General features: G+C 36.1%; 1 protein-coding gene across 7 annotated transcripts in view; it reads left to right on the top strand.

Annotated features, from left to right (window-relative positions):
* Positions 1-15,700, top strand: part of LOC112043704 (uncharacterized) — a 231,573-nt gene that overhangs the window by 63,396 nt on the left and 152,477 nt on the right. For 6 of the 7 annotated variants that reach the window (XM_052882476.1, XM_052882475.1, XM_052882477.1 and 3 more), the window contains exons 2-3: positions 9,883-10,792; positions 11,014-11,196. In XM_052882476.1, the coding sequence (XP_052738436.1) occupies positions 10,147-10,792; positions 11,014-11,196 (829 nt within the window). In that variant the 5' untranslated portion in view covers positions 9,883-10,146. The remainder of the gene's footprint in view (positions 1-9,882; positions 10,793-11,013; positions 11,197-15,700) is intronic. The other variant, XM_052882480.1, reaches the window with a different exon arrangement.

The raw sequence follows: 15,700 nt of genomic DNA, 5'->3' as shown, positions 1-15,700 counted from the left end.
ATTGTGCGTGTTCTGACAACTTGAATTTTTTAACATTAGGTTAATTTACTAGTACATACCTCGCACAGTATTTAGATCTGGGATCGTCGATTAATTTGATTACTTTAAATTCCCTGGAGCTATTTCCATTTATATAAATTAATTATAAAGATTGGCTTGAGACTTGTCAAGTGCTCGCATAACTTCGCTCAGAAATTGTTCATATATATTTTACTTGTACCGAAGTTAATACTGTAAAACTTCGTACAAGTACGAGTAAATAATATGATAGTGTCCCGTCTCACTAAACAATAAAGTAAAAAAATACTCAAAATGCCCCGCAACGGTAGGACTGGTTTTATGTAATACATTTTTTGATAGAGTTTTGTATTATATTTTTTGTGTTTCGTAAGCATTGTTTCAATGAGATGTTTTTAGAATGATTTGTTTTTAGTTAAACCTATCATACAGAATAAACAAAGTTGGTTTCAAATTTCTTTTTCAAAGTATTTGTTACTGGCTAATGTAACGTTTTATGTACACTTTTCTGTCTGAGTGACTTTGTAGTGATATTATTTTCCAGTACAACAACTTTATAAGCAGCGAACTGTATCAGGTGCGTTAGTAAGAAACGGTAGTCGTTAAACATATCTACTTGAGCAGATTCATGATTACTAAAGTCTCAAGTAAATAAAGATATATTTTTTTTAGTGTTAGCAGTTTAAATACTTTTATGTTTATTGGTTAAGTAAATGAGTGTATCGTATTCCACAAGAAAAAAGCTGTTTGCGGAGTACAGAAAAGAACATAAAGGTAATAAGGCAATTTTGATTTTGAATGAAATGAAATCGATTAAGATGTAGTATCTAATCGTTTGATACCTTATTCTTTAACAAAAGAGGTTGAATATTTTATGCGCTACAAACATAATAACGTAAATACAAACATACATTTTAATTATGAATGGACGGTTAAAATAAAAACCATTCGTTTTGGCTTCGCTGCTGTTGGGTAAAAGGAAAGAAAATAATACTTATTCGTATTTTAATCCGTTCTAAATAGATTGAATGCTATTTTAATTAATGATTCTCAAGTATCTTGTCATAGAAAATCTGGAGAGGATCTCCTAACTGAAGGATACGCCCTCGGCTATTGTGAAAAGGCTTGACCCGTTTATCTTGCTAAGACTAGTTATAACTTTTAGATACAACTATGTGAAAGGAGAAACCTATTTTTCGTTCAAACCAAAAGTTATTCAAACGATACAGCGCTGAAGATTGGCCATAAATTAGAACTTAAGGAGATCCCATGAAGCCAATTTTCAGAAAATATACCTTGGCCAAATCAGCTAAATTACTTGTTAAAGGTGCATAATATGTGCACAGCAGGCATTTGCAAAGACAACTAACAACCAATGTCGATTAAAGGAATACGCATGTACAAAGCTGGAGTATGAAAATAATGAAATAACCTTATTCTGCCTGTTAGCCAATATTATTTTGTCTATGGTTGTAGTGGAATATTATAATAAAAATATGAGGTTTTTAATAAATTTTTCATTACCGTTCTGAAAGTTTTTGAAAAGTGGACCCAATTTCGAACTTCTTCTTTAGTACCAGTACATCGTTATCAACCCATATTCGGCTCACTGTTGAGCTTGAGTCTCCTCCCAGAATGAGAGGGGCTAGGCTAGTATTCCACCACTCAGGCCCTATGCGGATTGGCAGACTTCACACACTCGGAGAATTAAGAAAATTCTCTGATATGCAAGTTATTTCTTAAAATGCACACTATTAAAAAGTTGGAGGGGCCCCGGACCGGATTCGAACCCGCATCCTCCGTCCAGCATCGTGGTGGGTTTCACTTTCAAATCCTGTAACAAATACAAATATCAAATACAGTATTCGTTTTCGCTATTTAGTTGGTACATTGTGTTTTTGAAGCCGGTTAATTACTTTTTAATATTTATCAAATTAATATAAAACTGGGATTGAAAAATATAATTCAGAATTATGAAAAAAAAATAATCAAATGATTTTCCCAAAGAGAGAGAGATTTTAGAATTTACATTTTATCTTGTTGCATGAATATGGAAAGCTTTCAAATACAAGTACATTATATTGAAATTTGCCTAAAGCTTGCTTAAAGCTGGATTTCAGAATTATAAGCCAATTTTGGTCGTAAAACAGTATGCAGGTACACCATATAATATTCTTGTTTTTGAACTGTAAGTATCTATACTGCCAACTTTATGATAGTAGTTGATAATACCTATAGCTGACTATCTGACCCGGCAAGTGATAAATATATAGGGTCGTCATCAACCCATATTCGGCTCACTGCTGAGCTCGAGTCTCCTCTCAGAATGAGATGTTTTCCTTCACCGATTGAATATATAGGGTGCTAGGGTGTATTTCCCATAACTTCAAGGTGTTGGAGAGTCCACTTATAGGAACCAAACTGCATAACTAATATTTTTTTTATATTAGAATTTAAACTATCGTGAGCGTTATTCATATACGTGATATTAGGTCGGAGTATGCCCGACTAGTTTCGAACCCATACGGGGCCCTTAGTCATGAGCTGGTTCTTGCATCGCGGCAAGATCCAAACTGTGAAGCGGCGGCGCGGTGCGCAGCTGCTCGCATTGCGCGCTGGGAAAGGGGTTGAGTGGTGGGGAGTGAAGGTTCCGTTACACTCTCCGACGGTTCATTAATGTCATCTTCATTATACGGTTTGCTTACAAGAAGACGAGTCTAATGAAGATGACATTAACCGAAGAACCGTAAAAAAAAAAATCCCTTAATTAATCACTAATATTTTCAGACAATTTCACTAAGCCAAAGTAATAAAAATTGCTTTTAAAGTCTGTAGTTTTCTTTCCACCGCTAAAAGCAAAAAAACTAAATAATTTATTCTTCCTATCAGGTAATCTACCAGATGTAATCGGTCCCCATGACGCTTTAGTAACTGCAAATTAGGCATCCCGGGTTCCCCTACTATAATATACTAGATTTTCATATTAACGACTACACTTTATAATATGAGCAGATGATAGGAAAATATTAATCGCCCGCCATTCCTAACATTTACGTCTTTGAAATAGAAATATAGGTATGCAGCTACCATTCCATTGTACCACAGTGAATGCGATAAATTATTATCTAACTGAAGGAAACCGGCTGCAGACTATCTGAACCGCACTTTATAACTAAATATGGAGCTATTCTATGCACGGATATGCAACGTCTTATGCCCTACTTCATAGCGAAGAAAGACATTGATGGAGCTAGTCTAGACACTGAGGTGCCTTATGTAGAAGGTACTCGTAATAAAAAACTAGTTTAAAAAAACAACAAAAGAACGTGTCCCAATTTTGTATGGAGGCTGGGCCTTTATTCCGAGTGTCAACTAAGCAGAACAAATTATTTTTATCTTAAAAGAACATAAAATATTGAGCTTAAAACCCAGAATAAAAAAAATTTGGAACCCGACTTTTTTAAATTAATGGAATAAAATGTATTTTTTTCATTAGTTGACAACATTAATTAAGAATTTTTATTAGGCAACATGGTTGTAACTCACACCCTGACAGATTGTCGGTGATTTTCGCGTAGTCGCGTCCGTTTATGGCGTTTTAAAAACAATTTAAGGAATCGTTTTGTTTCATGCTTCTCTGTCTACGTTATATTGTTTCTTTTAAACTTGTGTCATAATGATATTTTACAATATTACATAACATTGACAGCTTACACCGGATATGAATTCAATTCCACTTATTTTTATTGGCTGTTCTGAACACATTTACTGTTTTGTCTATGATTAATTCGTAGACAAGGGTGCGAAACAAAAAAAATATTTATCTAATTAATGCGGGTTCCAAAAAGGTTTTTAAGCTCTATATTTTATGTTCTTTTAAGTTAAAAATAATTTGTTCTGCTGAGTTGACACTTGGAAAGGCCCAGCCTTTACACAAAATTGGGACATGTCCTTTCAGCTTTGAACATGCATGGATAATCGTAAATTTATATAGATTGATTTTATATTTGGCTGAATATCTCGTATCGTTATATTCGAGAGCGCACGGGTAACTAGACGTCATGTTCCATGTACGTTCGTTGTACGTCCGTGGCCGGCGGCGATTCCTTGCTGCGGACAGCATCAGGCATTTCAGTCGAATGAAATGTTGTTTAATAAAATGGAAATCTTTTACATTTCAATAAACGGAATTTTCCACTACGTCATGTTTTATATTTTCACTAGCGGACGCCCGCGACTTCGTCCGCGTGGAATTTAGTTTATTTACAAATCAATCGGGAACCATGGAATTCTCTGGGATAAAAGTAGCCTAAGTGTTAATTCGGTGATTTGGTTCAGTAGCCGAGGCGTGAAAGAGTAACAAACATTTATCAGTTTTCGCAAATCTCGGGATACCATGGATATTTTCGGGATAAAAAGTATGCCTATATGTTAATCTAAAGTAAAATCTATTTTTATTCCAAATTTTAGCCAAATCGCTTCAGTAGTAGCGGCGTTAAAGATTAATTAACAAACATCCATACAAACTTTTGCGTTTACTACTACGTTTTAAATTTTACTTCTTAACTACGTAAATAGATATCCTAGTAATCTATAAACTGCCTAAAATTGATACTTATCATTCATACATTCTACAATGTTTGGATCAAAAACTTCGATTATGTTCACAAAGTTTGTCGCTCACCGTAAAAGATACTCGTGATTGTATTCAAAAAGCTGTAACAGTAACTTTATGATAATTTTAAAATACATATTCAACGACTTTCGAATTTTCATATGCATTGATATCAAACTCAAAAAAAAAATGTATTGAAATTTTCAATATTTGCTAATGTACTATTTCCACGAGTATTTTTTGAATAAAATGTCATTATTTTTTATTATTTTACAAATTACTAGCCAACAGCCCGCAGTTTCACTATGAAGTTTCCGTTCCCGTTAGAATACGGAGATAAAATACTTATAAATGTAATTTACTTAGTCGAGGGTACTACAACATTGATGAGTTCCTTAATGATAAAGATGCTTGGAGGCCGTTGGATCAGCTTCCACCTTCACACAGGAAGTAAAACTATAAGAAATGTAAACAGTAATTGTTATCAATTGTAAATTATAATCGTCGTTATCAACCCATATTCGGCTCACTGCTGAGCTCAAGTCTCCTCTCAGAATGAGAGGGGTTAGGCCAATAGTCCACCACGCTGGCCCAATGCGGATTGGCAGACTTTACACACGCAGACTTTACCTGGTGTGCAGGTTTCCTCACGATGTTTTCCTTCACCGATTGATTGAGACACGTGATATTTAATTTCTTAAAATGCACACAACTGAAAAGTTGGAGGTGCATACCCCGGACCGGATTCGAACCCACACCCTCCGGAATCGGAGGCAGAGGTCATATCCACTGGGCTATCACGGCTCTTGTAAATTATAATACTGTATGACTTTTTCAAAAGAGCAACTGTTGAGTTTCTTGCCGGTATCTTCTCAGCAAAACCAGCCTTCCGAACCGGTGGTAGAATCTTTACAAATAGTCAACTGACGTGTCAAAAGTGCTTATAAACTGAGCCTACTTGAAATAAATGATTTTTGGTTTGATTTGATTTATAACTCACAAATAACATGACTCTAGTGGTGAACGAATTTCCAAAATCGGTTCAGTGAATCCAGAGATTACCCCTACAAACCACAATCTTTACCTCTTTAAAATATTAGTATAGATAGAAAGAAAAAAAGAAAGAAAAAAGCTTTATTGGAGAATTATGCCACACAACACAATTTGTTCTATTAATATCCTGCAATGTGTGGCATAACCCAGTACAGGGACCTAACTTAGCATAATGCTACATACTCTTTAAATAAAAAGAGCATGCAGCGCTGGTTTTCAGTTGAAACCGTTGACCAGATGCAGATGTAGATAACGTTAGCCTGGTCAGAATCCAGGGTCTTTAGCCGTATGGCACCTCGATTCTTTTTCCACAAAACGCGCGTCAAAACTATGGCGAACAAAAGCGGCTAATTGTCTTAATTTCATTGACTTCCATAGTAAGCAGTGAAAGTTATTTAAATGAATACTTTATTTAATTAAATAAATACCTAAATATTGTATATCTTCTTCTTCTTCTTTCCTGGGCCTTTTCCCCACTTGGCCACTAGTGGTTGGTCGTTGTACCAAGGTACCTACCACTTGCTCCAAATATTGTAGGTATCTGTCACCGTTAGTTGACAGATAGAGAGATGGATTATAAACTAACGTATACCGTTAGTTTATAATCTATCTCATGAGATTGTAAACTGTCGACATATTGTGAACCGAAACAATTTAACGTGTTATTTATTATTCAGTAGATTGTAAGAATATTCTTTATTCTGTTATTTGTTCGTTTATAAATAAAAAAATACCTAACTTAAGTTAAGTTCCAGTTTAAGGACTATGTATGCAGTTCTCTATCTATCGACAGTTCACAATCTCGCGAGATAGATTATAAACTAACGGTATTTACAATTTTACGGTGACTTAAACAATGTCGAGTTGTGTGTTCAGGAACTGTAAAACCTGTTTAAACATAAATTTAATATAATTAAACACAAAATAACGCATGTGTGCGCTGCACAGTGGAGTAACTAAATTCAGATCACTTTTTACGGTTAAATTGTAGGCATGTAATATATCTATAGTATAAAATATCGTTGGTTGTAGTGCATTAAGCGGTGTCAGTCTACGGTCGACAGGGAATAAAAGAGGTCAAGTGCATACAAGAGTCCACGATTTGCGCACATTCGCTCCATCACTTTAATTATTAATTTATTATGAAAATGAATACTTCACCTTTGTTGGAATGCTTATCATGAATTTACGAGATCTTTTCAGAATGAAAATGTGCATAACGATGCCCCGTGGTTTCACCCCCGTTTCCCGGCGACTTCGTCCGCGTGGAATTTTGTTTTTCTCATTCACAACTCGGGAACCATGGATTTTTTTGAGTATAATATATCTCTACTTCAAATTTCACGTGGTTCGGTTCTGTAGTCGATAGCAAACATTCATACCATCAAAATCATCAGGTTTTCGCAAATCTTGGGAATCCATGATTTTTTTGGGATAAAAAGTAAGCGTATGTAAAGCGTATGTGTTAATGAGTAAGATCTATTTCCATTCCAAATTTCAGCCAAATCGCTTCAGTAGTAACAAACATACATTTATACAAACTTTCGCGTTTGGAATATCAGTAGGATTTTAAGGTCAACTAAAGCGTCAGGCCATAGTTGCTGCGAGCTGGCGGGTTTTGATGGAAAATTTCCTAACAACCACTGTCAAATGTTATTGATAGTGACCGGGTCCGATAGTCAAATTTTTCAATTCCAGGCTAAGAAGATTTATTGAAAACCTCTCAGAAGATAAAAAAAGCTCAGTATTTCATAGCCCAGGGCTCGAACCCACGTAAATCCGAATCCGATTCGACGCCACGTAGACTAACCATTGGACCTATGAGGCATTTTAATAAGTAAAATATTAATCTTCAAATTTATTTTCATTTGGATTAGTAGTAACGCTGTATAAAATTATTATTCCCTTTTTATTCCAAAGTTCTAAAGGAATAATAATCTTGCCACTTCAAATAACGAAAATTTGAAATATTACATAGATAAACGCACAAGAATTATTATAAACGATTTGTACAGAATAGAATAAGTCTTTAGCACATAAAATAAAGGCACAAGAAAACTCAAAAGAAAATTAAAATGCGCAAAGGCCGTCTTATCGCTAAGCGATCTCCTCTATAAAATATTTAAAGAAATTAAATACAGTAATTATAATTAGTTTTCTTGTACAATATTAATTATAAGTTTATCTAGCTAATTTTACTTTATTTTTCTTGGTATTATTTTTTCTAATAACTTCAATTAATTGTGTAGTCAGCTCAAACCAAGCTGAAAACAGACTTCAATGTAGCTTTGTAAGCAGTGATATGATGACAAACCAATCGCGTTTGTGAGTAATAGACTAAGAGCCTGTCAACCCCAGACATTCGTCATTTTTTAAAAGCTGAAAGTTTGTCAGCTCATGCTCCTACCATAAGTAAGTACGATAACTAATTATGGAGTTTGGACCGTGGTGGCTTTGGAAGGTTTAAAGATCCAGACGTCTAAGTATTAAGTATATTTTTTTATGTTTTTATCGGTATAATATGAAAAATAACATCCCAATTTGCCTGACACTTGGCTTCATGTCAATCTTTGGAAAAAACTGTTTAATTTGAAACTTTAAGGGTAGGTATCTATCGAAGGGTTGCCACGAAGCCAATTGTCTGCAAATGGGGATATCATTTTTCTTAATATGCCAATAAAAATAACTTTTAACTTGTGTCTTATTGAAATTTGACAATATTACATGACATTGACAGCTCACACCGAATATGAATTAAATTTCAGGAGTTTTTATTAGCTGTTTTAAACACTTTTACTGTATTGTCTATGTTTAATTTTTAGACAAGGGAGCGAAACAAAAAAAAATATTTATCTAATTAATGCGGGTTCCAAAAATTCTGAAAATTATTTTCTCAACAGCAATTTGTATCTTCTCTCCGTAAAAATACTATCGACCTGTCTATAAACTATAAATAATAAAGGCCTTTTTGGGACATGTCCTTTCAGCTTTTATAAAACGTCGAAGGTCTGGAATTCACGGGCTCTTCGTCTATAAGCTGATAGTATGAGTGGAACGTTACTTCAGTTTTGCACACCAAAGCGATGTCTCTCAACTGTCTACTGTCAGCGCTTGTACTACATCAAAGCCAAACAGACCTACAGAAATACTACTACTAGGTATCCATATCTATTTAATAATACGTGAATCGAAAACATTCAGTCAAAGAGGGAATATATTGTATTGATTAGACCAGGCGCTGTGTGGTGTTGAGTATGCATAAATCGAGGACCGCATTCTGTTTACAGTTTTGAACTCAGAAAACCATAGGCCATTTTTTTAAATCGAGTCATCTTAATGAAAGAAAAACAATTATTGCACTGAAGGCTACGAAACAAAGAAAACATTATTTATAAACATAGTATCATAGTATTGGTAGGTAATTATTTCCGTAATATTTAACAAAAATTAGATCTTCAAAATCTTAATTAGCTACAGCATTGAAAAAACTGATTCAAGATAGAAAAATTTGAAAAATCCGAAAAAAAATATAACTTGAATCACCCTTGGGGTATTTTTAAAACTATTCCATTACTTTTAAACGTTTAAAAATTACATGGTGTACCTACCTACTATTTATGTTTTATCTATTTATTACGGGACATCCTGTATTTAACATTAGATTTACTAAAACTAACAACCTGTAGAGATTGAATATGTACAAACCCGTGAGAGGTACAACAAGAATATTATTATGGATATCGAAATTCGAAACTGTAAAATCTGTTTTCGGCACGCATCCATTTATTTCGACGTGTCGGCAGCCTAAGCTGGCAAAATATTATTGTTTGTTCAATTTAGTTGGTAAATTTTCAGTCAGTGCATCTATTTTATCCCTAGTTTCACTATAATATTTTTCCTGTATATTGCCAAATATTGTTGCATCAACTTCTATTTACCATACAATATTCATCACTTTGTAATTGACACTTTGGATTAAAAAACAACATAATATGAAAATCTACATTAATATAATTTATAAGAACGTTAATCTGATCTTTTCGGAATAAATTTTAGTTACCCAAAATATTACATTGCTATTTTCATAGTTTATTTGTATACTACCTATTTAATATGTTTCTATTTATTTTCTGTTAATTTATTTCAAATTACTTTTTTAGATTGATTTTAATTAATCTTTAATTGTTTTTCTTTAGGTTGAAGACATCCTAAGAACTAGCGACAAATAACGCGAAGAAATCCTACCTCCTCTACATGGCTCAAAATCTCTCCCACAAAACATTCCTTACTCCTATCGCGCAAGAAGTAGAAACATTCCACGGTTTTCGTTTTCCTAAGCGTCTCGTATAAGTAAATAAATAAATTAGCCACACAGAGGCGAAGCTAGCGGGTGGTAAGACGGACGCGCGTGAACCTCTTCGGAGGGCGCGAGGGGCCGGCGCGATGCGGTCTCGCCAGGGATGTACGTAATATATCCTGCGGACGAAGTAGTTTCCCTGACATACAACTCGCAATCGCTGCCACGGCCTCGGCAGCGACCGACGCTCGATATCATCGTCGGGCCGCCGCCGCCTCCGTCCAGCGCGCACCTCCCCCCGACCCCCGCCCCGCCCCGCGCCGTCTCCGTCCCCAAAACGGCGCCCCCGGAGCCTGCGGAGCGCGCGCCGGCCTCGCCGACGCCGTCGCTCGAGCGCCCGGCCAAGCTGCGCGAGCGCACGAAAGCGACTAAGCTTTTTAAAAAACTCGGCCGCCACGACGACTCTGAGTTTGGAAAAATTGTGCGAACCCCTGCTCCCGATGAGTTCGAGTTGCCAGCGCCGCTCCCCACGCCCGCCTTCTCGCGGAAGAACATTTTCGACAGGGACTTCGACGCTCTGTTCGAAGTCGCCAGCACGCCCGAGTTCTGCGCGAACATCCGCGTGACGACTCCAGAGCCGGACCGGCGGTCTGATGTGTCGGCGGCGCACTTCCCGTCTCCCTCGGCGTCCTCCCTTAGTCTGCTCCCTCCCCGACCCTACTCTGAACCCGCGCCGAGTTCCTCTCCGACGCTCTCCGCTCGAACCTCCTCGCTCTCTACGCCTCCGACTCAACGATCATCGTTCGAAGGTTTTTGACTGAAAGTTTGAGTTTGGAATTGAAGGCTCATCGACTAATCAATAACAATACGTGGCGGTCACGTCATTGCATGGTGATTGCAAATGTTAACACTGCGCTTTATTTAGTTATAGTCATCCAGGTTTATTTTCAGTAACGTTTTCTTTTTTTGTTTGCTATAACACTAAGTTACTACACTTTTCGTACTGGTAATATTTTTTTTCATTTATCAGGAACAAACTCAAAACCGAAGAAAGTTAGCTTCTTCCGAAAGCTTAGTCGAGCGAAAGATCCGTCACCAGCTCGCACCATGCAGCAGCCGTCCCTGGAGATGGCCCTTCGGGAGCTGACACACCCTACGCATAATGAACAACTGAAAAATCAACAACAAGTCACATTCAAACTAGTTAAAACGGGTAAGTTTCCATATTCACTTTTTCATTAACAGCCGATGGACGTCCACTGCTGAACAAAGGCCTCTCATAAGGACTTCTAAAGAACATGGTTTTGAGCCATCTGCAACCTACTTTATATCTTCGGTCCACCTAGTATGAAGGTTGACCAAATACTTTGCTTTACAGTGCGGGGTCGCCATCCCAGCATCTTAAGACCCCAACGTCCATCGACTCTTCGAACTATATGGCCTGCCCTGGTAACTTAAATCTTTGGTTCTTCAGCGGAAGAAAACACTTTCCTATTTAAAAACAAATTAAAACTACTTTGAACTTCTTTAATAAAATTAGTTAATTAAAAGCTTAGTAGCAACCAGAACAAAAAATCTCTAATCTCTATAATATCTGAATGGTAATGGAAACATGCGGTAATCGCAATTAAGAAATATAATGTGATAAACAAACAAAGTCGCGGGCGTTTATATGTAAATAATATTTCAAATATTTGATTCATTCAATTCTACTTTTTTCAATCTCATAAAACTTTTTCCATGACTGATTTCTGAAAACGTTGTCAAAGGCCGTCTAAACTAGTTTTGTTCGAGATAAAAGAGCCACGTCGGCACAAATCGCATTGGCCCGGCACATAGCAAATCTTGTTATGTGCCTACGAGTACATTATTATTATATTTCAGTCATTGAATATTGTGTAACTGAATTTCCGCGTGCCGGTTGCATTTCGCGGAATTTCTCATATAAGATTAAGTCTAACGGTATGTTATTGTGGATGGAAGGTATCAGTGTTGGTATAAATAAGAGGTTATTTAATGACTAGAGCTCAGTTGTTTGTTAGGCAGCATGGACACTGTCACGCTGCCAGCCGCGTTAGTGATTTTAAGCAATAATGTTTTGAGTTGTAATTATTGTAATTATTAATCATAAATTGTTTAATGTGGGCATGGAGAACATGTCGGACAGGGAAGGTGAGTGTTTATGCATTCTGAAAGGATTCTTTAAACCTACTCCCAATGTCACAAGTCCTGGGACCAGCTCGAGGTGTTTCCTCTACCACTAAATAATGGTACAATCACTGTCGCTACTACCTGTCACGTTATATAAGGGAAGACGTATTCGTGGTTTTCAGGAGTTTAACAGCTTTTACCTGTATCAAAACGCAGTTCAGTGTACGATCGCATTGCGTCAACTTTAAAGCGATGTTGTTATCTCTACAGTAACAAATATATGGTAAGTAGAAAGAAAGAAAATTAATTTATTAAAATGTAAGTGTAACAGACAGTACTTTACCTTAATGACGGCTTGCTTGTCTGCAAGCCTTCAATAGAAAGAGTGTAGAGCTCATCATATGCTGTACAATACATACTACAAGAAACCAAAGCACAGCCACTGCCAACAACTGCTAGGTAGCTGTTTCTATCTCGTATATACATGCATTCTAAATAAAATATCAAAAAAGTGCTTCTTGGTTAATATAGTAATTTGTAAAAACTAAATCTATACTAATATTATAAAGTTGAAGAGTTTGTTGGTTTGAACGCGCTAATCTCAGAAACTACTAGTCCGATTTGAAACATTCTTTCAGTGTTAGATAGCCTATTTATCGATGAAGGCTGTAGGCTATATATTTTAATCCCCGTATTCCTACGAGAACGGGAACCACGCGGGTGAAACCGCGCAGAGTCTACTAGTACTGTATAATATATAGATAGACGGAATAAAAAATCCGCTTTATTCTAACTGCTAACATCGATTTCCCTCTCGACAATTTAAAACTGACTGTTATATTTCGCTCAGTCGATTGACTTTTTTCAATTTTTAAAACGTCAGTCTGAATTCTTCGATATATTCAGATTATTTTAATCCATCCATCAAACTGGATATCCAGTCAACACACACGGCAAACCCGAATTGGATTTGCTTTGTACGTTCGGTTCTCATGTTTTTGACGGCCGACATCCCTTTAACTGGGATGTGCACATACCAACATTTTTCTGCTGAATTTTTGATGTCACCTAACACGGACACCTAATAGAATTTTAGACTAGCCGACGCCGCGCGGTTTCACCCGCATGGTTCCCGTTCTCGTAGGAATATGGGGATAATATATATATATTCTTCGATAAATGAGCTATCTAACACTGAAAGAATTTTTCAAATCGGATCAGTAGTTCCTGAGATTAGCGCGTTCAATTGAACAAACAAACAAACAAACTTTTCAGCTTTTTATTATATTAGTATAGATATAGATATGTGCTTTGAAAGTTTGACGAAATTCCTCAACACCAGTAAGCTTAGAATGCGCACCACGAGATATCTCATGACGAGAAAGACTTGTAGCATAATCAAAGACATAATTATTCCTTGAAAACAAAAAGACATTGTCGACCATTAGCGGTGGACTTAAAATATCGCTCTCTCTTTCGTACCAACGCAAACATGGAGATAGCGATATTTCCGATAGCGCTGCTATTTGTCGACTATTTGTTGACAATTTTCGTTACCACTTTCTTGGTGGCCTGGGTGGGCTCTGGGTGGTCTCGTGTTTAATCAGTGGGCTTATCTTTCCGTCATTATTATCAACCCATATTCGGCTCACTGCTGAGCTCGAGTCCTCTCTCCGAATGAGAGGGGTTAGGCCAATAGTCCACCACGCTGGCCCAATGTTGATGGGCAGACTTATCTTATTACAGGCTTATCTTATCTTTCCGTAACTAGTCCTATTCATCATCATCATATGAACCTACAGATATCCACTCCTAGACATAGACCTTTTCTAAGGTCTCAAACAACACGGTCCTGAGCCGCCTGATGCAACCAGCGAAACCTAGTACAATCTTTCTAAAAATATTTAATAATTAATATCGTTTAAAGAGGAACGTAAATTTTAATCGTTTTCGTACTGCACGTAATGAAAGCTCTCAAAAGAAATATTTTTCTTGATTTATTCCTGAAAATTATAAGAAAACACGTTGACTTTTAAAATTATTACCATAAAATAATTCACTTGCATTTCTTTGTACTAAAAATTACAAACCTGAAAATTTGCTTAGCTACAATAAAGATATACATACCGATTCAAATATAAGCTTTTAGTGATATAAATTTACTGCATTCACTAACTAGAGAGTTGTTTCTTTTACATGCAAATTGGGTTTCCTTTTAACGCTACTATTTCTGGTGACACTATAAAAACTCTTAAAATTCTCGTTTTCCATCGACTTATATTTAAAAGCCTTTTTACAGTTGCTTTTCCTTTCAAGTAAAATATTCAGCTCACCTTTATTGCTTACAAATGGTGCTGAAACTATTTAATTTAATAACAACATTGGACATGAAACAAAGTGATCTTATAAGTGTTCCGAGTTTTTACTTTTACGGTACGAAACTGGATAATATAGGTTTGATGAAATTCTGTAAGACAGTGTACTTTGTAGAAGATTCTTATGGAACGAAAAATAACGCAAAATGCCCAGAAAATTTTAAAATTCCATTAAAGTTATCGACTGATTTATTGATATTCGTCACTCAATCACAGATCATTGGCTTAACCGCCCCTGCATTCTGTATAGTTCTAGCGATTTGTGACGTCACTAATTTCCATGGCTACTTCGTTGTTAGTGACATTTTATTTTTGGCATCCCTAGAAATAAAGTTAAAAATCTAATGAAACTTGTTAAAGACGAATATTACATCGACGAGTATAAAATAGTAGAATCACAGCCCAGATCTGGATTAAATGGTACATAGATAATTATAATAGTATAGATAATACAGTGTGGTGATTTATAGCACCTAAGCTACATAATATTATTCAGACTATTTTCACAGAGATGCAATCTGCAGGTGAAACCGCAGTACACAGTAATATTGGTGTTCATATAACAACGCACTAAGTACAAACAATAAGCACAAATATTTCCATCAAATATAAATCGTTACTGGATAATATAATGAAGTCAGGTGTAAATAATCTGATTGATACATTTTTCCATGTCTCTGCTCTGATCCGCTGAGTGGAAACGCACCCTTAGTTGACTGCCGCCCATTCAAAGTTTGTTTTAAATTCCGGTTCCATTTCTGCTACGATAATAACACGTTAACGTTATACTAATACCAATTTATCCAAATATTAATTAAATTAATATACATTGTATGTCAAGGAAAAAAAAGTCTATACTTATCTGACAAATTGATCCATGCGTCAGGTCATGACCCAATAACTGGCGCTTATTTGGCGCAAAGGATAAGTCTTGCCATCCGGAGGCGTAATAGCGCCAGCGTATAGGTACCAATATTTCCTCTTTATAATCTTTGTAGATGTGCCAACGGTGCACTAGAAAACAGATCTTCAGAAAATTAGCTATTCGTGTAATATGTAAATTATGATAGACGTACAGACAATCATATTATGTACCGCGCCGAATAATCTGTTCCACGAAATGTTCTAATTAAGCTTGCATTAAGTCTGAACCATCAGTGTAAATGAAGCTAAATGTGACTGATCTTTGTT

The sequence above is a fragment of the Bicyclus anynana genome, chromosome 7 (genome assembly GCF_947172395.1).
Source record: "Bicyclus anynana chromosome 7, ilBicAnyn1.1, whole genome shotgun sequence".
In the NCBI taxonomy this organism is placed as follows: Eukaryota; Metazoa; Arthropoda; class Insecta; order Lepidoptera; family Nymphalidae; genus Bicyclus; species Bicyclus anynana.
Note: the sequence above shows the minus strand (reverse complement) of the source record. Positions and strands in the feature narration are given on the sequence as shown.